This window comes from Diadema setosum, chromosome 1 (assembly GCF_964275005.1).
Source record: "Diadema setosum chromosome 1, eeDiaSeto1, whole genome shotgun sequence".
NCBI classification, from domain to species: domain Eukaryota; kingdom Metazoa; phylum Echinodermata; class Echinoidea; order Diadematoida; family Diadematidae; genus Diadema; species Diadema setosum.
The window spans coordinates 5546200-5572864 of NC_092685.1; the positions used below are offsets into that span (position 1 = coordinate 5546200).

The 26665-nt window shown below is 39.2% G+C and overlaps 1 protein-coding gene across 1 annotated transcript; it reads right to left on the reverse strand.

Moving 5' to 3' along the window:
• Nucleotides 1-350: 350 nt before the first annotated feature.
• On the reverse strand, nt 351-23140 carry LOC140233560 (arginine kinase-like). Its single transcript, XM_072313683.1, has 8 exons — nt 22982-23140; nt 6038-6243; nt 5366-5470; nt 4842-5009; nt 3816-3987; nt 2928-3051; nt 2150-2348; nt 351-1589 (listed from the first exon to the last, which is right to left on the reverse strand). Exons 2-8 carry the CDS (start codon nt 6213-6215, stop codon nt 1417-1419), a joined length of 1119 nt encoding a protein of 372 aa, XP_072169784.1. The 5' UTR covers nt 6216-6243; nt 22982-23140; the 3' UTR covers nt 351-1416.
• Nucleotides 23141-26665: the final 3525 nt, after the last annotated feature.

Sequence of the window (26665 nt, forward strand, 5' to 3'; positions counted from 1 at the left end):
TGACACGTCCATATCCATTTGAGTGTGTAATACATTAACTATTTCGTGTACTAAGGATGCAAGTTTTCATCTGTCCCCTAAAAGTTTTGAAATGAGAAAGAGAGATGAAGAGGGAGAAAAAGGCTGAGAGAGGATATGCACCGGTTTTGCTGATCGATTTTGAGAAGATAACATTTTATGATTTTGTGTACATAATACCTTTTTACTTTCCTTTTTTGTTATACTGTGACTTCAATTTAGACCAGTGAGCTTTTGCACGCATGCATATACGCACGCACACGCGCACACGCACACACACACACACACACGAGCAAACTCAATAGAATAACACAAGAATTGGTCACCCACAATAAGTTAGTCACGGGAAACCGCTGATATATCTTTATTTCACAAATATCCAATGTACACAGGGCAAACGCAAGGACGTGGAATAAAAGTTTAACTTTGATAAATAGTTCTCTGTAGGGTTTGTGAAGTCTATACACTTTGTGCATCTCCTTGATGACATTGTCGCACACCACTTGGTGTTGCTCTGGCAAATGTACGCGCTCATTCGCGTGGGAGGATTTTCCAGGATTATCCTACTTCACATGTGATTTCCATACGGCATGATCTGAAGTAGATAGTCTTTCTTTGAGAATAAATGTCACAAAGTAAGTATACTAACAAAAAAGCACTATTAAAAAGAAAAGAGGTGAAAGCTACACTCTACATGAAATTAAACTGCAAGCACTCATGTCCAAATAATTAGCTTCAAACGAAATCATAAGAACCCTGCTACACGGAACAAAACAATTGACTGGCTTGTGTAAGTTCATCGTTTGCGATGGAAACGAAACTAGTGATAGGATCAAATTCACCATTGTCAAAAGCATTGTAAAAATACCGTTTTGTGGTAGTGATGGTACCACGTTAATTCTTTGGAAAGCCACTATGCTGGTCTATTCGAGCGTCTGCACACTTCGTTTAGATTCTCCCGTGCTGGAGAAATCTCCACTGTCTTTGGAAATACCTATTTTGGTTACATGTCGCAATTTGAACTCAACTGACACAGCCAAAAGACGAACGAGACAATACTATAAACGATCATAATTGCTTCAAGCAGATTTACACAACAAATTAGTGATGCGTGAAAGGGTGTTGTGCAATTCGAGTTTGGTTTCACTTCCTTTATTATTTTGTTTCAACAAAGAGAAAACAGGACAAATAGAACTATTCCATGGTGCGGCGTAAGTACACACAATGTGTGTTTTCTAGCGTTCTCTTTTAAGAGATTTTTTTTTTTTTTCATGTGCAGTTGCTGCCATGTTAGCCGCAAAGGGAAATACACATTATCTGGATGTAACAAGTGTGGGCCTAAGACTCTTTGTAGTAATTATGCTTTTTTTAGCGGTTGATGTATTAAAGACGATGCGTTTATTTTGGAATGAGATCATCGATGGACTCGCCCTTCTCGAGCCGCTTCTCCATTTCGATAATGAGCTTGACGCCGTCGATGACGCAGTTGACCTGCTCGACCTCGGACGTGCCCAGACGGTCCAGGTTGGAGACGTCGTAGACACCGCCCACGGCTTCGGTCAGCTCTCCGGCTAGGAGACGAAGTGAGAAGACGTGAGATTTGAGTTACAATGAATGAATGAGGAGAAGTAGCGATTCATATTCAACTCGTTTACAACCTCGGGACATACAGTCGAGCAGAAATGGCGCTGCAAACAGGTCATGAATTCAGGTTAAAACGGGAACATATGAATAATTTGCTGTTATTCATAAAATCTATGAACTCATAGTTTACTTCGTCTTCCTCCTTGAACACAAAAAATATATCCATAATTTATTATATACAGGATTTATTTTGCCATGAATTCCGACCGATTTACAGATAGAAATTAAATAAAGTAGGGTATTTCTCCACGAAGAAAGAAAGAAACCAAAGCAAGAAATTAAGATTCATTACTTACAAAGTAATGAGTCTGGATTGTAGCGAGTTTAACGGAAGGTTCCGAGATTACTAATAAATCTGTCTTTCTACCCTGTATACCCCACACTGGACTGCTATTAACCCAATTATTTCCACCATCACCTCCACTTCAAAGGATAGTAACGAGGAGGAAGTTTGGAGATGGTTAACTCCACAGCAGGGGAGACTTACAGGTGCCACGCTCCTGGAGTCGGAGCTTCTTGCAGATCTCCTTCAGCTTAGCCTCCTTATCGATGGCGGCCAGTTTGGGGATCCTGACGTGGACACTGCAACGCACCCCGGTGCCGAGGTTGCTAGGGCAGGTCAGGATGTAGCCAAGATGCTGGCTCCACATAAACTCCGATCCGTTCTTCTTGATGTGCTCCTCCACCTGCACACAACCCATAAAGCAATGAAATTTGAAGGACTGGTTAGTATATGTTTCACCCTTTTCATTTCCACTTCACAATAGTTTTCACTCAACAATCCTCTGTAAGATATCGGTTTGAAAGAGAAGATGTCAAATGCTGTTTGGACATGAATATCCAGTTTGGGCACATAATACATGTAGTTCTGACGTTGAAACAAGTGATAAAAAATAAACAAAAATTCAGGAACTTTCTAAGAGTAAAGACATAATGGATGCTCAATGTAGATTATGGAAAAGCAGTACAATCTATTAGAGTTGAAGATGAAATGACGGTCAGTTCAAAAATCGAGTCATACCTTTCAATGACTTCATGGATTTAACAAGGATTTCCAGTTTGATTAGCAGTTAAAGCGACGTGGCTTTTACAGCTTATTATCAGTTACTCGGAAATAGATCCACAGGGAATCTCAGTTTGACACAGAGAAGGCTTTTCCCAAATCATCTTTCATTTTATCATGCTCATCATCAGTCCAATATTTTGCGAGATTTCGAGAACTCTTTCTCTGTATCACCGATGGGATCAAGAGGGGCCACCCTCACCTGGTTGAGGCCAGAGGCCCAGCGTTTGAAGACGTTCTTCATGTTGCCGCCCTTCTCCATGGAGATGATGCGAGTGTGGTCCTCCTCGTTGACCCACACCAGGAAGTTCTTCTTGTCGTTGTGCCTGCACGAGAGCGAAGAAACAAAATACATCAAGATCTTTCATCGTTCTTTCTAAGAGTGCGACAAAGAGTTTGAGTATAATTTTACTTTGTGAAAATGAGAACTGCCAGAGAATTTAGCTTTTGAACTGGTGCATTGTGATCAATGATCAAGTAATCATTACCTTTACAGATTGATGATTTATTATCTGCTTGGTGGGTGTTTGATAAGGGATAAAAAGATGTATTTTACAAGGAGAAATTAATGTACCAGACACCTTGTACATAGACGGGGCACAAATTGTAGACTGAGAAATTGTAGACTGAGAAACATGTTGTCTTCTGCTTTCCGAGATGTTAAATACTGGGTCCCCGCTTCCTCCGAGATTCAGAGCTTAAAGGAAACCCAAACCCAAAGAGAAATGTGGATTGAGTCAAAGTAGCAACATTAGTAGAACACACCAGTGAAAGTTTGAGGAAATCGGACAATCGATGCAAAAGTTATGAATTTGTAAAGTTTTGGTGTTGGAACCGCTGTATGAGCAGACTAGTAGAGGTTATGACGTATATGTGGACAACAATGTAAAGAAAATATAAAGAGAATTCCAGAAAAACTATTTCTTTTCATAAAAATTACACATTTCATCAATTTGATACGGACGTATGTTAACGGTAGCAATATTATTCCCCCTGCTTTTTGAAAGCGGTTAGTCGAGTGCTCTTTCATTATGCTAGAAAAGTGAATTTTTGTAATTAATTGATTACATCATCCCATCTATACACGCACCAGATTCCACGGCCGTCGGGGAAGTCACGTGCCATACCACCTGAAGTGAAATGGCGGGAGATTGGCTTCTCGAACAGGAAGTGATCCTCGATCAGCTGCCTCTGGTCGGCCTCGGACAGACTGGGCAGAGCGTAGTACTTGCCCTTCAGCTCACCGCCTAGCGAGTCAAGAGCTGTACCAAGAGAGAAAAAAAAAATAAGTCAAACCCTTCTACAGCGACCACTTAACCTTTATAAATTTACATCTGTGACCACGATACATTATTGATTTCGCTTGTAATATCAGGATAAACATGACATTGTATTTCCGTCTTCTCATTTCCAACATGCACTTCGATAGCTGGGTCTGAAAATCGCCATGCGGTCAAAATCTTGTCTTTTAGCCCTCTTACGAAACCAATTTTATTCATTGTCATTTGACAAATTAAGTTATCAATTATTCCGACGATTTCCTTTCGAATGACCATTGCGAGGTTCAAAATCTATAAGCAAAATATATTTAGATACCAATTCTGACATTCGCACAGAATGATAACGAAAAATAGATTTGAGATTTGTCGACTATAATCATGCTGGCAAGAATCTCTCTGATCGTATAGTTCTAACCCTGAAATATCATCCTCAATGGAGAATTTTTCAGTTGTGGTCTTTAATACAAAATTTATCAGTGTGTCATGATAGCCCGGTCGTATGATGAAAAAAAAATCCTTATTAATATGCATTTATCATTAAATTATTAGATGATTTACAATTCACAAGTCACAACCGCATGCTTGCAGAGCAATCAAGTCACTTAGATAGTCATGGTCAATGTCTAGAATATTGCAACAAAGCTATAGTAAAATGTGACTTGATTATAGGTGGCAGTGCTTTCCAGCTTGTCAATCTACTTTCAGTAAAGGAACAAACAAAACGAACACTTTCACGCAGCACGTAGGCGCAGCTCTCCCCGTCAAATTAGTCTCCAGGGGATGGGGAGGGCAGGAGTAACCATGGAAACGCCAGCACGTGGTATTGTGAGACTCACCGCTAGATACGAGCTTCTCAATCTTCCTCCTCTCAGCACGGCAAACGAACGGGCTGAGGCAGAAGCCGCGGAGGTTGCGTCCAGTACGGATACGGGAGCTGATGACGTACTTCTCGTCCAGGACGTCGTCCTTGATCTTGTTCACGTCCAGGTCGGTCACGTGGTTCTCTGCGACAAGACGGGGTCCAAAGAAGTCAGTTAAAGTAATCGCATGGTGTTAACATGCTCGCATCAGAAATGTGCTTAAAACAGCACACCGAGACACATGACTTTCCCCATTAATGCAATCTACAGAGTTAACAATACGCTACACAAACACAAGACATTACGTGTCATTCTGAAAGACAAATGACGAGATATGCAGGAGTTGATTTTACGTATGAGAGAAAACATCTCACTAGTGATTTTCTCAATTTTTGTTTGTTTCAGTTTGTGGTACCAAAAAAGGTCCAAATCACGAAATGATAAGTTCTTTTATCCCCAATTAAGGTTTTGAGCAGAGTGACGTTTCCATGGTTACTTACGGTCCTTGCTGAAGCCATTGTGGTAATCCTGGATGCAGGGGTCCAGGAGCTCAGCGAACTTGGTGTAGGTCTCTTCGTCTCCAGCGAGGATTCCCAAGGTGAAGTCTGCAAACGAGGAAAATGAATCCATGAGATACTCCTATCACGGCCATGAATTATAAATCATTGACTGGTTAAGAACTGATTTCTTTTTCTAGCCACACGCAGTTTTCTTGACGGCAAGTATACGTGCTAATTTTCCAATGTAGTTTGCTTCACTGACAATAGGCCTGTATCATAATTGGTGCAAAACGGGTTTTGTTTCATTTACTCACAAGTTGAAAGATCATCCACCGACAAATGTTTATTTTTGTGGTATATGTGGTTCAGCAAACTCTGATGAAACTATTCTTTACATGTGAATGCTGGAAGGATTGATGGTAATACTATGATGCTTTTTCAAGAAGCAGTTAATCTATTTAAGGTCGTGGTGACTTTTTGTGATTTACCGACACGTAAAGAGAACAATGCCACCAAAACACTGTTTCGGTAGCATCTGTCCAGTTTTGAATGAACTTGAGTGTTTAAACATTTTTGCTACCATGGCTGGCTCAAGATGAAAAGGAGAAACAAAATGTCATGAGAAAATATTCTATCAAATCTCACTTCAGCAATTACGGGCGGCACTCTTACCTGGGTTGTCCACACCGTTCTGAATGCACTGGTCGATGGTGAAACCACTGGATGTAGGGTCATCCCTCAACTTCTTGTAGAGCGCCTTGCTGAGGTTTTTAGCCATGAAGGTCCTGTTGCCTTCCATGATCGGGTAGTCTTCGTCAGTGTCATACTTCTTCTTGTTCAGGTTGGCCATGCTGCGATGAACTGGTGTTTGGATGCTTCTGTAAAAGAGAACAAAACGATTCTTTTATCCGGTATTTTTTTTTTTTTTTGTCGCTCATTGTTTCATCCATTCACTCATTAATGTATCATTGGGTCATATATCCATCCATCCTATAAGTAGTCCATTCATTCATTCAGCCATTCATTCATTTCGTTTATTCATTCGTCGTTGTTTTTCGGCAAAACCGAGAGCATGATTGGCCCGTTCATCTTCAAGAGTGATTCGCGCCTTCAGAAGAGCCCCCTGTACTCAGAATGGACGACGAAGATCAAAGACAAAATGTGACGTGACGTCATGATCCGTCATTTAGGGAAGCGAAGAGAAAACTGACGCAAGCAATACGACGACGAAACAAAACATTCCAGCGTTACTTCAGGTGATGCCTTGTCATATAACTCACTGATGTTCGCTCTCGTAACTTTCCAGGTAAACTGCTGGTCCAAGTTTCTTAGAGGTTCGCCAATTTGTTGCTCTGCTTTCACAACATCTATTCAAACAACTCCCTTTATGAAGTGAGGTCTCCTATTAAGTGTCACAAAAAGACAATTCTACCGTAAAGGGAACACAGGAGAACTCGAAGCTCACACACAATCACGTGGACACATACTCTGCCAACAGGTTTTCCTTTAAACTATTCAAGACCCGCGCATTTCCATGGGGTTTTATAATTTTTTTTTTTCCTGCGGTTTTACGCGTATTCGCATATCGGACCAGAGAGAAGGTGTGTCCTGAATGTATTCCTGGTACTCGTTACATTTCTTGTCAATGACAAAGGAAAAGAAGCATGCAACCTATACACATATCGCGTGAAATCACTGGATCAGGGGCTGTCGATAGGTATCGGATGTCCTGTACAATCAATGGGAAAGGCCATGATGAACTTCGTGCTACGTAAATAAATAATTCTATTCACAAATACAATGTGTTTCATTGGTCGAATCAATGCGTTTTTCATTGGTTCTTTCAATTTTTGCGTCATGAATGATGTTTGAGAATATCCACGCCTTATAGATCTACTGGGGAAACTACTTGGTGAAAAGATATGTTGATGTTTCACACGAATCCTTTTATTTATTCATCCTTGAAGATACTGGGATGTGAGCAATAACACAAGAAGGCCTGCATCACCGTAAGTCGACTGTTAGGCCTACGTGCAGAGTAGAACATTTACTTCATCGCAGTATTTACCTCCATTGTTGGATGCGATACTTGAAAGAAAGAAAGAAAGAAGATAAACAAAAAGAAAAGAAAAATGAAGACAGAGAAATGAAGGTAACATTTGGGTAGCTGCGTGGGTCAATTATATTAGTTCAATGTGACCTCCGATGAGGAGAGCTTTGAAGCCTGTTTCCCAATGTACAGGACATTTTCTCTCCCACTTTTTCTTTAGTTATTTATTTTCTTATGTATCGTTTACTTTGCCTGCAATTCAGGCAAAATATAGGACAAAAGTCAAAGGACCCTCAATCTTAAAAGTTCACCATCATTGCCATAGCCATATAGCTGACACGTGTGCCTATTTTTCTTTCCTCTGATTTTTTCCCCCGCGGATGCACAAATTTTGCCTGAAAAGTATCGGTTACTCCGTCATCGTAATACCCATACACAGTAGTGACGACTTAGATATATGATGGGAATAAGTCTAGTTTACTTTTTTGAAGAAGAGTCGGCGTTTTAATATCACGATGCGCCGAAATTGAGGGATACATCGACAACTTTTAGTATCAACTTTGAACCTTTGCCGCAAGGCTTGAACTTCACATACACCCCAAAGATTACCATGGCCCGTTCTCTTGTTTTTCGAATCGCACACTGTCCTAATCCCCGGACGCTGTGTCATTACTCAACGTGTCATCGCCACATCCGACTCTTCATATCCCGGTCTTCATGCCAGATAAGCAACACAAAGTACAACACTTTCTGTGGAAAAAAAAAAAATGTATGTAACAAACTAAAAAATGTTTGCTTCTCATCCAAATCGCACGTACATCCCCGGAAATCCCAAACGGACGAAAACAAGCAAGGCTCATTGTCATATTTTTCGAAGTAGCTTAAACTTAAAGGTGCCACACTTTGTCGCGCTGTCCCGTCCCCCACCCCCATCATGAAGACTACTACGGACCACCTCCAAGTTTTGTTATACAGCATATTACGTGCTGTCACGCTTTGCTGTGGTCACCCCGTTTTAATGCGGCCTACAAGGTTTCTCATTAGCACCGGGGCTGCCTGAGCATTTTTTTTTTTGACAGTTTAAAGATCTGGCACGGTATACACGGCAATCACGTCCCTTCTTCACGTTTGCCCATCCCTTCCCACCGTGTTGTCTCACGTCCATCCCGTTTTGTCCACGCCGCCTTAACTATAGAGACTATGACCTGTAGCCTAACTGTTTCAATTGGAGAATTTTTGTTACAAAAATATCTCACTGTCACGTATTCAAAGTTCTGGTCGAGTACAATTCACTTCTCCGTTCTAGGTGATGCGGCTCGAGGGTGGTGGAACTTCCTTGTTCATTCCTGGGTATCACTATCGAAAACCGTGGATGTCTGACCCATATAGTCAAAATAATTATCGACGTAATCAATCCACGGATTGTTATCACGATACTTATGTTCCGAGTTAGTCTCGCTGTTTATGTAAATCTCGCTCGCCTGTTACATGAAAGTGTACATTCATGAGCGCTTTCTCCTCTGTTTCAACAAGTATTTTTCCTTTCAGGAGTAAGTGAATAGAAAGTAGACAACATGAAGCGTCGAATGCACTCCGCCTTAACTTCAGGCTATGAAGTCAGATTGTAGGTCTTCGGCGACTTTACAATGAAAATTAATGTTCACTGTCACGTGTATGCAAAGTTCTAGGAGCTATGTACACTCACGTCTCGGTTCCGAGTGATAAGGCTTGAGGGTAAAACTTCCTTATGGGATATCACTATATTATGAAAAACCATGGATTTCTAATATGTATGGTTATCAGTCCGTATAGTCGTCAATGTAATCAGTCTATGAATTGTTATCGCAATGTGTGTCAAGTTAGTCTTGATGTGAACGTATCTCGCTTTCCGGTCAAATGTGAAAATGATTATTATACTCTCGAGCGCTCGTTCGATCATTTTCAGCTATACTTGAGTAGGCTAAGTGAACAGAAAGTAGATGATATGAAAACAGAAAACGTTAAAAGCGGCGGTAAACATGATAGACCGTATTCTCGAGGTCTCTATTGTGTGTGTGTGTGTGTGGGGGGGGGGGGGGGGGATTCTACTGCCTTCATAGCCCAAAGTTAAAGACCCTTTTCCAAGGAGGTCTTCTTTCATCCTTCACGTGATATCATGCGTAATCATTTTGTCGCCACCAAGCGGTCAGCCGGTTGAGAGCTTATACCCCGGGGACTAAGCAGCTATCGCCCGTTGAATTGACAAACGTTCGACATTGTTTTCGTGTTTTTTTTTTTTTGTTTTTTTGTTTTTTTTTTTTAGTCGGAATTCAGTCTCCCCTCGGCGACTGTATTTCAGAGCAATAAGGCTTTCCGTGATAACGGTGTAATGTCTTATAATAATATTAGTAAAACTTCACTTGAGCGCATTTCCATGGTAACAGTCCTCTTGCTGCCTTGCATTACGTGCCGTTTTCACTGCTTAGTGTCGTTCTTGGATACATCAATCGCGCTTGTGAAATTTGTTAAATAGAAAGTGATGCACGTCAACCTGGCGAGGTATAACTAACACACAGTGGTGGTTTAAGTGACAGCAAAGGTGAGATGTATTGAATGCATGATGTGTCACAATATATAATTACACACTTCTATACACACGTCACACATACACTTTCATATTGCAGAATATTTTGTTCAGCTTATACAAGGAAGTTGTATGCTTTGAAATTCCAACGTATCCCCAATCTTGTGTTCTAAGCTACTTTGCATCATTAGCGTGTGCTATCGTATCATATTAAACAACAACGTGCATTTCCCGAAAAGAGACCCTAATGGGTTCGCCCTCTCAAGCATGTATTTACATGTAAGTCCTCCTATATAAGTATAGGGAATGCACCATAATCATCACACATTTCTTCATCTTTGGCCCCCTCTGATGGGCGTCAGTAATCTAAAAAATCAGACGGCTCGAAAAAAAAAAAATCGAACATTATGACATGAAGTTCAAGTCCCAGATGGGTAATAATTATATTTGATGACAATGATATCGATATGAGGTTTGCTCTTAAAACTGTGACACTGGTGAACCATTTGCAAACAAAGAAAATATTTGTTTGAAAATATAGGGTACGAAGGCTAAACAATTAACATCGCTGTTCATGTCATTTCATGACGTTTATCACAGATTACATACTCACAGAAAGTTTAAGACCAAGATCGGTCATGATTTGATAACATGGTAACGATAAGGTTTGCTCTTAAAACTGTGACACTAGTGAACCATCTGCAATGAAATGAAATGTCTGTATATGGTACGACAGCTATTAACATCGCATGTTCGTGTCATTTAATAGCGTCTTTCACGGAGCACTGCTCATGAGTACGATTTACAATATATTTACGAAGACACACATACACATACACTCAAAGCCTCTTAATATTGAGCCTTGTCTTGAGAACGGTCTTGCTCGTATAAGTGCCTATCAAAGTCCATAATCTTCTTCGCGATTTTGGCCAACTTTCGGAACAAGGGGATAAGCTCGATCCAACGACTGTCAATTACTTCCGCCTGGTAGCAAGGCTATGATTTCTTCAAATACATCATTATCGTTATCCCTGTATGTTTGCCCAGCGGTGACAATAATTATTAGGCCCTATATGCTCTTGTCGGCAATTTGCGGTTTATCAGATAACCGGTTATTGCTCTTCCCTTTCACCTTCGAACGATCTCACACATTTGCGCTAAAGTCGCTTAGCTCACGTCTGTGTACACTTTATACTCGAGGCACGATGCTCATGCATTTCTATAATGCGCTGGCATACATCCGTTGTCATGGCAATGCCTTCGCATTATATTTTCTGCAGTTGAACGTTTGTCTGCGGTTTTAAGCCCCGTTATGACATTGTAAGGAAATCTATTGTCTTGATGGTTGTCAAAACTGTGCTTTTGAGTTATGAATGCTGCTAAAGTAATAATGTTTATTTATCTCCATTAATAAACGTCAATTATGCCACTTGGTTCTAGGTTATATTCATACGCCATTAATATAATAGCAAACCATGCGCCCGATATTGGTGAATGATAAATTAGTAATTTATATTTTTAGGCATGTTGATTGTTGTCATTTTACTATGTATTTTTATACCGTGCAGTAAACCTATCATTCTTTCACAGTTTTCAAGTAATTATGAATGTATGTATGTGTGTATATGATTGTTTATGCATTTTTAATGCAATAATGATATTTTATATTCTATTGTATATAGCTGTACGTCACTCCGCAATTCAGCCACTTGGCTGCCATGGCAGTATTCTCAATAAACCAGATTGAATTGAATTGAAAATGTATTGAGAAAGTTGTGGGTATGCCATGATAAACACGGTCATCCGCAACTTGCAATGACCAAACACCATAATGCTGCGCATGGTATCTTTTTGTTTTATGTTTTGATTTTCACATACTTTTGTCATCATCATCATCATCGTCATCATCATCATCATCGTCATCATCATCATCATCATCCCCTTCGTCTTTTCAGTCGACGTGCAGTTTCTATTTCTCCACCTCCTTATCGAAATTACAGAGGGTTTGTAACAAATCAGACTCTCAAGCTTTATTTTAAGGGTGATCTGAATATCCGATTACGAATCTTAAGCATCCCCCCCGCAATGAAGATACTGAGATATATAGTAATATATACAGTGTATATAATTTGAAAAATATCCATTTCCACTGGCCTTACCTATGTAATTTGATTGGTATTCTTTTCCATTGAATGTTTGAGTCGAGTCGAACCGACGTGCTCGACTCCAAGAAAGTACTGGTTTCCTGCGTCAAACGAGAAAACATTGTTACTGCTGAAAAATCAGGCAAGTGTGGACATCATGCCCACGTAACATCCCTTAGGACACGTTCGTAAAAGGTTTCACCTAGCAATCCTTCAAATTTAACATTGGGTGCCAAAAAGACAGTTTGTTGGGTGGTATTGTGAATGAGACATGCAATGTACCTTGTTACCAAGAAAAAACAACTTTGTATTATGCAGCAATTTTATACCCTAAATTATCACTTATCAATATAATATATTGCATTACTGCACTGGAGGGAACCTTTAAGGAGAATCTATAAATAACAAGCTCTCGCTGAAAAGTGAAAGCCCAACATAATCCAATGGCAGAGTCGCACCGCTGTGCCATCAAACGGCTGCATTCGATATAGAGGTATAAGGCTGACGCAGTGGGAATAATGATATACAGAGCAGTGCTTGAATACGTTGTGGCGCACGACACCACCACTCCGTACGTAGTGTGTGGAGAATACTCGGCGGCATCTCATTACCTCTGAGAGCTGTACGGTTTCTCGATGCCTTTCTTGGCAATGGTACCCCAATAGAAAACTGAAGATGAAATGTTTTCGTGACTGTTGGTAAGATACAAACAACATAAACTGCGAATAGGATGAAACAGATTTAATAAATCCGGTGAAAGCAAGAGATGCTGTGCAATACATGCGAAAAGTGAAACGAAAAGATAGAATGAATTTATGTGTTAATATCAAGGTTATGTCTACATCATAATATTCATACGACAGGATATTATCACTGTCACTGTATACATGAAATGTCCTTTCCATCCCTCATAACCATAACCTTTCATCATAAATGGTATAAATCTTTTCAAGTTTAAAGCGCTGCTTTTCTTCCATTCATTTTCAATCCACGTATATACATGTATGTGAGAGAGAAATATAGAGATATTGTATATTCCATGAATGTGGAATATGCCTGTGCGTCGGCTTGATCTGTTATAGACCATATCGTGTTGCAATATAAAATTCCACGGAGCAATGAAAACTCAAATATTTGTGATTTTGATCAAAGCATGCTCATGCATTTTCTCTAGTTGCAAAAGCTTACGTGCTACGTGCTTTCATTATGCACATCTCGCTGTGCAAAAGGTCAGTATATCGACATGTGTAGAAAGCAGTTCCCAATCTACGCAAGACAGGTGGCACTGTGCCCTATAGCAGCCCCCATCGCCCTTGAGGCATTGTCCATTGAGTGTGATTGTTTTTTTTTTTGTTTTTTGTTTTTTGTTTTTTTTTTTCTCTGGGTGTGTGACCCAATATATTTCCGCGCTGGTGTCATCAAGTTCAAGCATAAAGAAAATCGTTTAATCATTATCATCTGTGAGGTTATATTGTATTCTTTTGAGTGAAGTGTTTTTCATATAAAAAACAAACAAACAAACAAAACACTTCCTCAACCACTGTAGTCAGTTGCTGTATTATGCAATAATTTAAGTCCCCCCCCCCCCCCCCCCAAAGGAAAAAAAAAAAAAGAAAGAAAAGTATCCATCTCGAGGTTACACAAAAAGCACCGAATTCCTTCTCGGAATATCTTTGTTCATTACGTTCATATTTGCGTTTCGTGTTCGGCAATACATGATTGTATCATCAATGTTGAGCAACAATTCGGCAAACTTGACAGTATACTTTATTCACTGATACGAGAGAGTCATTTTTTTTTTCCAAGATGTTTATTTCGTTGCTGTTATAGAGAATATCGTCAAACATTTCGTGCCTAAATGCATTGCCTAACTTTTGGTGTATTGAGATGATAATAGACAAACTCATGGACTTTGAAAAAATAAAATGTATTCTGTTCCTCCGATTCAAAGTCCCTTAAAAGCAGGAAAAGAGGAGATATAAAGACACGTGATAATAATATTTGATATGATAGTTGTCCCTATTTTTGCTCACGAAATATAATATTCTCTTTCTTCAGGGTTATCGGGTGAATGCTTTGCTAGAAACGTGTGCGTCTTCAACTGCTATCCTCATAGGACAAGGTTCAACCCCTTAGCTCTCCCTTGTAGCTGCCTAGCTGGTACCCTGATAACCTGTACTCGACACTCCTGAATTCAATGACGACTCGAGAAGCAAGTTTTCCCAAACGTCATTATAACCTCGGTGTCTAACACTTGTTCCGTCAAGAGCGATTTAAAGGGATGTTTCCCAAAATATGAATGTGGATTGAATGAATGCAACTTTGTTAGTATGTAGGACATGTCAATTAAGTTCGAGGACAATCCATTTGAAAAAAAATGTACGAATTTCAAAAGTTTTTGTATCGTCATCGCTGGATGAGAAGACTGCAACAGTCCGTAACGTCACTGCAGAACAACGAAAAAAAAAATTATTGTAAAGAAAGTATTACAATTCTTCATTATTTTCAAATGAAAAGAACGCATTTCTTTGACTTGTTACTGACATAATTGTGTTAAGGGTAGAATCATCCCCCTGCTCTCTGGAAAGGCTAGCATTTGCTCCTCCATCACGCTAGAACAATGAAACTTTGTGGAAGCCTCTTTATACTTTCTTCAGATATTTTTTCTGTCGTGACGTCACGAACGGTTGGAGTCTTCTCATCCTGCGATGGCGGCACCCAAACTGTACAAATTCATCATAACACTGTTGAAGGAGTGTTCGATTTTCCTCGAACTTCACTGATGTGTTCTACTAATATTGCAGCATTCACTTAATCCACATAATTATATGTGAAGAAGACTTCCCCATCAATTTAATGTCTTCCAACTGGTATACAGACACTGTGGGAGGATGACTAACAGTGCGGTAAATTCGCGATCACTAATACGCATGGCAGCCATTTCCTTGACGGCATACAGTAGCAAGAAACCAACATCGTGATCATTTGACATCGTTTTATTCCCTTTCACGGTATTAATGCAGCACCTTTTTTTTTATATATAGACATAACACTAAATATCTATATGATACACTTTAGATTTTGCATGGACGTCTTACATTACATAATGTAACCTCCGGTTTCGTACTCTTCATTACTCTGATAGGAAGCAAAACCACTGGAGTTCATAACCGCTAACTGATCAGAAAATTCAGGTTATTATAGTGACTTTGCGTTGGTGATAATATGGGATGCGCAGTTCACATTAAGTGGACTTACAAAATCGGCATTCAGTCACTTTGATTCCTCTGTATTTAGGTCAAGCCCCCTCAATGCACATCATCTCATGTTATGTCAACATGGCCCTTTAACGATGTAAGGGAATACATCCGTCGCGGATCACTTTCCTTGACGACTTTATATCGTTTCAGTGAGTCGCTTGCGTCTATTTTGATAACTTTTAAGCTGAGCACAGTGTTCGGATGCCTTTATCACGGACACACATACAACAAAAATGCACACTAAACACACTTCTACATAATTGCTCTCCTTAGTAACACCGAACAAATATTATAATCACTGAAAATCACGTGTCACCATGTTTGGCTAAGGACACAAAAACTATTATTCATCATACAATATTACTGCCTAATAAAGAAAACAGTTTATCAACTTGATATTATTCGTCTCACTTTCTTGACACTATCTTAGCCCTTCCTTCGTGGACATCGATCTCGGTAGCCCCATTAACAGCGACGACTTGATTTTCATTCTCGATTCGACTTTGATCAATTAGACTTTAAAACCTTGTGCCGAGCTGAGCTAGACTGGGGGTGTGCATGTATCCTGACTATGTTCAGACAACCCCAAGAAGGATATTAGTATCACGAGTATTCTAACCGCCCCTTATCCAAACGTGCCTAAGGTTGCACACGATATCAATTCTGCACGTAGACCGAATGAAACGCAGCTTCTTTCACTAACCCCACCCCATTCCCGGCATAGATCAATGAATTATGGGGGGGGGGGGGGGGGGGACCTTACAACCATGTCCCTTTGCCACATATGCACATCTTTATCACTTCAAAATCTGGAATCATTCTTAAAGCATGCACCTGTCTGCTTGTGGCGTGATAAAATTGAAAACTGTAATACCCAATGAACTGCCTAATCAGCGGATGATTTCTAAGGGAACGTTTTATGAAAAGCACCCCATCTCAAGTTTCTGATTGCACCTTGTTTGAAAGACCATGAAATGAATTGACTTGTTAAACATACCGGTAAATGATTTCTGCCTGTCAAATTCAATTACACTTTTGAACTGTTGAGAGAAAATGTTCTTTGAAGAACCCCAATGACCAACGACAAATTAAACCAAAAAACAAAACAAAACAAATGAAATAAAATGCCTGAAATATGAAATATGGAGTTAAAGTCTATCAGGCATTTAATAATCTCGTCTGACATTACAACAAACAACTTTTTGATGCACTTGTGCAGGAGCGGTTAGATTGCGTAAAGCGCGCTTACAGCGCACACGTGTGGGTCGCCATATAAGGTTTCACCTGCCCCGGACTTTGTCCGGACTACGTGCAACTCCGAGCGTATTTCGATGTGACCATACGGACGGAAACAACGGCTGCCCGATATCGCTTTCGATACTGCGTATTTTAGCAAATATGAATATGATATCGCCGCAAGTCAAGATAAACCACGATACGGTGTACTTGAAGTACTGGGACAACAGTGGGAGAGGGAAAGGGGTCGTGGTATTGACTCAAGCTCGATTGAAATAAATTACAAGAACAACAATTACACTCAAGTTTCTTTATAATTCTATCCCCTTGCTCCAAGGTTATAAAAGCACGGTGTCCTCTTTGTATAGTCACAATCGTGTCATGGCGTCAATAATTAGTCTAGACACGTGGATCAATATAGACGAAATATTTGAGCAATGAGTCATACATAACACTTTGAAAAGAATGTCGACTCGAAAAAAAAAATGTTCGTGGCAATTATGAAAGCCGTGAAATGTGGCAGATGTGGAACATACTTGAAACAGGTGTTGAGATGAAAAACAGAAAAAAAAAAGCGCACTGGCAATGCTAATAAGACATTTTACTGTTATCAAATTTCAGGTGCAAGGGACGGACCAAAATGGACAATGAAAACTGTTTTCCCCCATTTATTGTTGTTTAATGTACCAAATTCTGCACAAGAATTCGACAGTCTTTCCGAACGAACATCCTCAGTTCAAAGTCAAACCGACATCTGCTCTCAGAAATTTAAAAGTATATAGATTAGAGGTCTATTTGTTTTTCATACAGTAGAATAAACGCATCACAAAATATGACTCACATTCTTTAGATTCAACAGTCATGGTGACTGCAAATAATGAATGCATGCACTAGAGATTTGCGAGTCTTCAAACATTTCAAATATACGTGCACTTTGTTCACGGAACAGTCGCTCTAAGCGGAACCAAGTATGTCTAATACCGGCAAGACGTAAAATCAACAACCCGTACAGATAGAAACCAATCAATAAAATCTCAATAAATACCAGGAAGAACAATCCTCAATTTGGTGTTGGGTATACCAAAGTATCAGCCATGACTAGTCGTATGTTACATAGCAGATAATTGCAATACAACTGCTATAAGAGGAAAGATTGTACAAAACATTTCTGACTTGATGTAAGTCACAACAGAAAGTCTGTATTCGCCTCTGTCATTCATACACCACGCAGACAGCCTTAACACCCATTCAATAAAGCCTAATACCATTGCCTGTTTGGCATTGTAACAAACTATAAACGTTTATACGTGAAGTAACTGGTCAAATCATCCACCCTTATTCCTTCTATTTTTCTCCAGATGTCTTCATGTTAGAGACTAAAAATATATTTTACTCAGATATTTTACCTGTTAAAAAGGATTTGCAAATTTAGGGTTTGATGATCGATATAATATTATATATATATTGGAGAGAGAGAGAGAGAGAGAGAGAGAGATGACAGAGCATGTCACCACATGATAATTATTATTTGTATGGTGTGGTAAGGAATTATTAAAGGAAATCTTTCAAAACTGAAATGTTGGCGCGATTAGTCACTGGATCACTCATAAAAATGTGTCACGTAAGCGAGTATGTTATTTTGGAGAAAATGTACACTATTTTATGTTTGACTATAAAAAATGTCATTATCATAGGAGGAAACCACGAAGCTATCCGTTTCTGTTCCAGGAAATTATGAAGATTCCCCTTTCACATCGTATTCTCGAACATGCTGAGAACAGGGTTAGACGGAAATAACTTAACTTGCAATATTATGTATAGCAAGAACTGAAGAGTCGGATACCACTGACGTAATATAATATCACAGTGTCAGCGACCCACAGCTCCTGTTTACCATAATTATTTTGCCCACGCCGTTAACACAAAAACCTCGAAAAGCCTCTAAAATTCCTGTCTACAGGACAATCTACTCCGTGGGCCATTCACATAATTCAAGCAAATCTTGTTCCATGTGGCAGAGCAAAACATATCGTTCTCCGAACGTTTCTACAATAGTATCGTCATAGATCTTGCTTAGTGTAGCTTGACGTCTCACAACACATTTCCTTCCGCATTTGAATTTGACCCGAAACTTTGACCCCGAGTTCCGATGTCAATTGCGATCCGGTGGTCTGTTGGCATAGTAACGTATATAAACAGCTTCGGGTTTCGTAGCAACGCGCTTGAGCCTGTAGCGAAGACGGCTGTCTGCACTGTAACTGGCATGGTTGCAATGTGAAGTGTAGTCAAGAGTGAGCCCAGACGCATGGGGAACAGCTTGAATGGTTAATAATTATGCACGCTGTTATCCGTAGACAAATTTTCATCTCTCTCTAGTTCCATATAAACCATTTTTCTCATGAAGAACGTTCGAACTATACTTGATAGGTCAATCATTTTCTATTCTCCTTCAGATGGAAAAGAGAAACATAGATCTGAAATACAAAAAAGTAAGATCCGGAGAGGGGAACATTTTTATGTGTTGTTATTGTTGTTTTCTGTTTTTTTTTTTTTTTGCAACATCAATATTCAAGCCTTTTAAAGCCAATAACATGTAGCAACTCCTTCGTTTTTGTTTTGATGTCTGTATGATAATACTGTCAAGGCTAATGAAACTAGGTACATCATCCAATAGCAATGTTTTTAGTTGAGTCGCACAATAAGAACATGACATAATTATATCAAGGTGAGACAAGAAAGACAACTCCACAAGTTTATTCACCAATAACCCAAAACATTACTGCGTCACTTTGCTTGATGGTGTTAAATGCAGTTTACATAATTATGTATAAGATGTGTTAATGTGCTGTGAGAAAAAAGTCAGCGTTGGGTTGGACTTTGGGCAACCGTGTCGCTGATTTATCTCTCTCCAAGGAAGATAAATTATCATAATTTTACTCTAGTTGAACTTTGCCAATCTGAAAGTTCTCATTTAGTCTATGCAGGGCAAAGTCCACATCGTGAAAGTAGAGGATCAACGTTCGCTAATCAATTTTGGGTGATGGAACTTGCGTACTGGTCAAGCTGCGTAATGATCCCAAATCATTTAATTATCTCGGGGATAAGTTATCGAATGATGCATGTGAAGCAAAAGGATCAGTAAAATATTTGATTCAAATGATTAAATACCCATGTGATACCATGTGATATAATCACACGATTTTTAAGGTTATCATCCAATGAAAGCTTTCCAGAATAATTCGAAAAATGAATATATCACGCGTATCGTATATCTAAGGTACTTTGTTTTATATCCGTCATACTGTACGTCACTGAAGGATTTTAAACTGTCCCTTATTTGAATTGGTTTAATCTCATCTGTGTAAATCCATCTATCTTTTTTTCTGACACACAAGAAATGTATCTACACATCTCAAGAAAGTGTATTTTGTCTCTCGATTTTGTATATTATTGCAACATAAAACCATATTTCATGAGACTATTATAATTTTGTATTTATACGATGTGTAATCTTTTACTCTTTTTTCTTTCTTACCTCTTTATAACTGGTCCCCATGGAAGACCAGCGGCACCAAAAAAGTGCAGCTGATTATGAGCTATCCAGCCGTTATCTTTCTCTAATCCTACATTCTATTCTTTTTCGTATATCGATGTGTCACGCTATGGATGTATGTCTGTTTTATTTTAGGCGTTATGTATCATTTTCCTTGTTCCTTATGTTGTCTTTTATATCTGTATTTATGTTAGGACGGAAATAAAACAAACAAAGTACCTACTATACGATACGCGTGATATATTCATTTTTCGAATTATTCTGGAAAGCTTTCATCGGATGTGAACCTTAAAAATGATGTGATTATATCACATGGTATCACATGGGTATTTAATCACTTGAAGCAAATATTTTACTGATCTTATTGTCACATATCACTGCCTTCGACCACTAGGCATGAACGGACGTAATTAGACATTGCTCCAAATTATATATATCTCGGGGTAAGTTATCAAATGCCGCATGTGAAGTGAAGCGAAAAGATCAGTAAATTATTTGCTTCAAATGATTAAATACCCATGTGATACCGTGTGATATAATGACATGATTTGTGTATATCTGTTTATTTCAATGTCATTTTGTCCTGTGAATATGTAGGCCTAATTGGACGAACTGGTTGTCCCTAGGTCGGGGATAGTTTGAAAACCCAATCACTATTGACATTTCAAGAGATGACAGTCCCCATTGTGCGCAAAACCTTTAATGGAGGATAAAAATCACTCAGTAAAGAAACATCCGAGCTCAGTACAATGCATTATTTAAAAAAAAAAAAAATCAGCTTATTGGCATTACGTTGGGCAATTTGTAGTCAGACCTTGGAAAAAAGCACTATAATCTAGTTTTTGTGCATTAAGCTACATAAATTTAACTTCCTCGCATTTCGAGACAGATTAAAAAAGAAAACTATAATAAATTGATATTCGTCGGATACAGGTAGCATTGTCATCTTCGCGGCTCAGTGTAAATGGAAGTACAATGCGTGAAAACGCAATGCCATGCACGTTTTGTCACATGAAGAACACACTCATCTGTCGTGTCTGGACCGCTACATCGTAGACCATGAAAGGGGTGCAGAGGAGGAGCGCGTTGCTACAACGAATCGAACAAAGCTCTTGTGGGGGTTGCAACGCTATCACCTGGAGACGGGCTATTGACCAAGCTCGCAATCAATAGATCTCAGGTGATTTAAAAGGACCGTACGGGTCGGCGTGCCAAACCAAATGTCTTTAGTGTTCTCAATAGAAAAGATTCACAACTGCTACGTTTCCTTGTATTTGACGCTCAGTGTGTAAATAATCACATTGAAGGAGCGAGCAGGTATCAATAAATACGATCAACCGGCTTAAAGACAAAACGGAAATGTAGTCTTGGAAAGCCTATTCTAACGACTGTATATATTTGACGCTCTAGATGAAATATCTCAGCGTTTTTGCAAGCTGGTAAAATAAGATGAACAGAAAAACCCCGCCCTGAAATGATGACGATTCATGCATATCTATCATCATAATATTTCAGTAGACCATGATAGTGGCTGGCGAGGAGTCTGTTATTTCTTGTTGGAAAATCTCGTTAAATGCAGAAATTGTTCTACGATGTACAATTATAATACTGAAACTTTATAGAAGCAACTGCTGCATGGAAGGATCCATGTCTTTATTCATGTCAAATTAAGCGTCACTACGGAACTCGCTAAATAACATTAAAACTATATACCATAGACGTTACCGATGGTTTAGGAACCACGTCTTTGAAAGGGAAAATGATCCACCAATATTACCCCCCCCCCCAAAAAAAAAAAAAAAGAAAAAAAGAAAGAAAAAAAAACTGAAAATGAATGAAGTACCCATAAAGTGTTACTGTGAATTGTAACCAGTCATTATGATTTAATTTAAAGAGTTCGAAACAGGAGGACAGGAAAAGCGAGAGTGATATTTAGGAAGAACAAAAGGACATCTGAAGACAAGAGCAAAGTAAAAAAAAAACAAAAAAAACCCGAAATTAGCGAAAATGTGTGTTAAAGAATGCGGTGTCTTAAATGCTCTGTCGCTTCTTCATCATCTGAATAGTTTGAATATGATCCGAAGTCTCATTCTCATCTCCCGGGCATAGAAACAAAATCTTGCTTGCTTGGTACTACTGTTTATCATGAAGGTGTCGGAACAGCCAATCATTGTCGAGCAAGAGACCCGGCCCCCTGAATACAATTATGTTAATTAGTATACTGCATTCCATCTGACGACTGTAGTCTTCAAGCAGCCATGTTTGTGAGATGGCGATTTGGAGAAACCGTTTCCAACACAGTTTCGCTTGACGTAATACAGCGTATCAGTGATGCGATGGCTATGGAACATTTTTTTTTTAACATATAATGCTATCAAATCTCTGCCGAAGAACGAACACTCTCTTCCTACATGAATGCTCTAATTCCTTTTCAGACATCTTGGTGTCACCAGGTCAACTACAATACGGGCAAAGAAATCCGTTCTCCCGTTAACTTCCCCATCTCCTGATTTTGCTGGGGCATTTAAATCTATATGCTAGAGCTCGTTTTATTAACAGAGCATTCAGTAAACGAAATGTAGCTGAAATACAAACGACCTAATATGCCTTTTCTGCTTTCGCTCAGCACGGTATAGTATAATATACATGATTTGCAAATCTTCATTTAATTTTTCATGAGAAAAAATAAATGCTCTCAATTTCACAGAACGCAACGAAAGAAGCCTGCTACTCAGCACTGCCAGCAAACGAAACCAAAGAGGATAATAAATTATACTAGTCCCTTCCTTTTATAATTTTTTTTTACTCACCGGCGAAGTAGAGAAGGTGCGACACACAGAAGGCGGTACGTCCTACGAGCTGGATCAGACGAGGAGTGACGCTATTTGCTTCCGTGCGATTCGCCTTCGCAGCATAGCAAACCGAGCAAGCGAGCGAGAGGAGTAAGAAACACGCCAGGGTATGGTCACGTGACGTGTGTCTCCTCTGACGTATTAACGGAGCGGCGTTCCGCCACATTGATTAAAGGCTTTCTGGGTGGACATTGAAGTCAAAGGATGGATTTGTATATTATATGGACGCCCATTCGTGTCAATCACACACGTTATCTACTGTCATGTGATTTTCATTTGCGGATAATCATATTCCCACATATTCTGTAGTCATATTCGGTCCTACTTGGATCAAGGTAATAAAATTGTATTTAGTGTTGATATCCAATATAAATCCGAGTAGAGGAGTTTAGCAAATACTAGTATAGCCTACATTAAGGGGAGGGGGACAGAACAGGGATAAGAAAAGAAAAGCATGACAAGAAGAAGAAAAATGAGACAAAGAGAAGGAGGAAAATGAAGAGAACAGAAAGAAAAAATGTATCATTGAGAGATAGGAGAAAAGGAATCAATATCAAAGAGAAAACAGACGAACGCGGAAGGAGAAAAAACAACAACAATCGGAGATGAGAGGAGGAGATCGAGTTGAGAACTGAGAAGGGGGAGATGAAACGTGGAGGAATGATAGGTAGGAGGATGAAGAGTGGAGGAGGAGTAGAAGGGTGATGATGAGGAGGAGGAGGAGGAGGAGAAGGGAAGAGGAGGAAGAGAAGAAAGTGAGTGGATGAGAAGGGAGAGCATGCAGCTGTGTTGCTTTGAAAAGACTCCCTTCTTGTATCACTCAATCAACATTCGAGTGAGAACGCCGTAAGTTACAACTTGAAAACATGATTTTTCCATTAATACTGTGGTCTGGAAAGTGTGCATAATGTACACATTGTTCACACACACACACATATACATGCACTCTCTCTGAGCATGCTGTAATCCATGCTAAATTCCTTTGCTCGACAGTTTTCAGAGGCTACTACTAATTTATTAATGACACCATATTTCGCAGTTAATGAAATCTAGGCCAGATTGCTAAACAATGCTGATTGAAAGTAAAGGTGTGTATGATATTAACCCTCCATTGTGGATGCCCTTAGGTCAGTTACCAACCAGGATCATCTGAGGATAACAAAAGCCATGAGATTTACACCTGCACAAACACTTGAAACTGCACACCTTTTACTCAACGCTCTCTTATAAAGGGAGGGAAAACATCAGTCGCTGTAAGATCCAAACCGTCAGTCTGCAGGGAAGCGATTACAACCATGCAGACAATGGATAAAATAAAGGGACACTTTTGCCAGATGACGTCTGTCACCAAGTGGTGTCGTGAGAATATAGGTGTGTGGATGCATTTGAAATATTCTGCAATTTTGTTCGTATACTTTCTTGAAGGGAACAGACTGGTACGCTGACATACAAGTATTCGAATCTTTAAGGCTGCGTTCACATAGAAGTATTCGCTATTCGCTATTCGCTATTCGGGCCCCGAATACACCATCACCCGCACCGTCAACTCACCATCCCATGCAGTGAGGATTTCTTCCTCCTACATCCTAGCAAATCTTATTAACAATTTCTAAACTGCATCAGAATGTCAGTCTACATGCTTATTTTTGCTAAAGGGCAAATCCAGACAAAAATTGTCATTATTTCATAAACGAGAGACGGTATACGCTGCAAGAAAATCGAACAAGTTCGATTCCCACTTTGCTATACTTTTCGCAGCTATTCGGTACTTTCGAATAGTGCCCTCCTATGTGAACCGGTGTGAGGAAATCCTATCGTTCGATTCAAGCTATTCGCGTGCCCTCGAAAAACGAGCCCGAATACCCGAATAGTATACTTCTATGTGAACGCAGCCTTATGGACATTTTTCTTTCCCGAGGATCTAGTAGCAAGCTATTCTATTCACCTGTTCTCACTATGCATTTCAATTACTGGAATCCATTTTGCACATTATTACACTCGTTGCTATACCACACATGCCTCCAGCAAGAATTTCTGGTTGTAAAAAACAGCCTTTCTCATGGAGGTATGGATAGAATTTGTACTGGTCTATTCAATTCAGACACGCCCTCAAGTAAATTCCTTGTAAATGTCCCTAGCAGAATGCACCAAAAACAGCCAAACAAAATTGTTATCTGATGTCCTCAAACCTTATAGAAGTTCATGTGTGTTACTCTTCACTTGTATAATGCAATGTCGTATTCATATTTCATTATGCTGTTTATGTATTCAGCTAGGGATGTGCTTAAGAGCACCTTTGGCTGAAACATGCTGCTACTAAATTAGATATGAAATGCTTATGCTAGAGTACTTTTTAGTATTATCAATCACACACAAAATCGTATTTATTATAGGTATAATCTTTTTCCTATTCGTATATAGTGGAAATCTAATTAAACAACCTTGTAAAGGTAAGTAAACAAATATTGAACCTGACGACGGATAGCAGTACAAAACGCTGCATAAAAAAAAGGACAAAAAAACTACAAACGCAAAACTAAGAAACAATTTGATGATCAAGACATGGAAACCACGGCTGGTTCTAACAGTTCCAATGCCAGGGGAATGAAAGCAGGTCTCCAAAGATGAGAATGAAATCAAAGTAAAGGATGATGCGGACTGAGAGAGATAGAAGGGTTAAAAAGAGAACCTTGACGAAAAGACGAAGTACGAAACTAAATTGATCTGACATCATTAAACAGCCACAATAAAAATAATAATTAACAGCCATAATGAAAATAATAGCAAAAAAAACAACAACAACAAATATTAGACTCCGATTCTGTAAAGTAATATTTACTCCTTGGAGGTTCTCTGTCTTTGGACAGTAGGCTCTCATATATACACATAATATACGTGCATTCATAACATATACATACACGTACAAATACACACACGCATACATACATACATACATACATACGTACGTACAATATATGGACATACTTTTTTTTTCACTGCAAGCATATACATACAAACATACATACATTAACACAGTGATAAGTTCATGTAACCTGTATAACTACTTAGTATATAATAGACATTTTACTTTGGTCAGCAGACTCTGGTTTAATGATCCCTGCAATTATATAGGCCCTGTACAGTAAATCTTGGAGGTAGCGAGACTTGGCACATGCTGGGCCATCACTGTATGGAATTCATTGCCACCTTATTAAAATACGTCATCGTTCCTTTTTTTCATGATATTTAAAAATGTTCAATTTTTAAGCATTTTTAATGAATTTGGCGCAATATGAATTGCAACTATTAATGGCAACAATTATACACACGTAAAACATGTAAGTGTATTGTTAGAGAAAGAGATTGAGAAATGAGATAACTGTATCCACGAGTTGGCAGTGTTGTTTGATACTTTTTTTTTTGTTGATGCGCTTTGTTCTTGTTTTTACAAATCCGGTTACCTTTTTATACCAGTGTTTTAGAGACACGGAGAGATCAGATCCATTACTGCCTATCACAAATTGAGCTTAATTGCATACATGCACAATGACCGACTTAATTAACTGACGGTTGTGCGGTCAACGTTCGACACAGATGCTGGAACAGGGGAATATCGTGATTTAGACGTCCCGTGGGATGACC

Bases quoted from the DNA above. Each gene is read 5' to 3' on its own strand.
- LOC140233560 (XM_072313683.1), bottom strand. From the start codon at position 6,215: ATGGCCAACCTGAACAAGAAGAAGTATGACACTGACGAAGACTACCCG. The intron at 5,010-5,365 runs GTAAGTAACCAT...GTCTTGTCGCAG, and splicing joins CAATGGCTTCAGCAAGGACC to AGAACCACGTGACCGACCTG. The intron at 3,052-3,815 runs GTGCGTGTATAG...GCTCTCGTGCAG, and splicing joins CCCGACGGCCGTGGAATCTG to GCACAACGACAAGAAGAACT.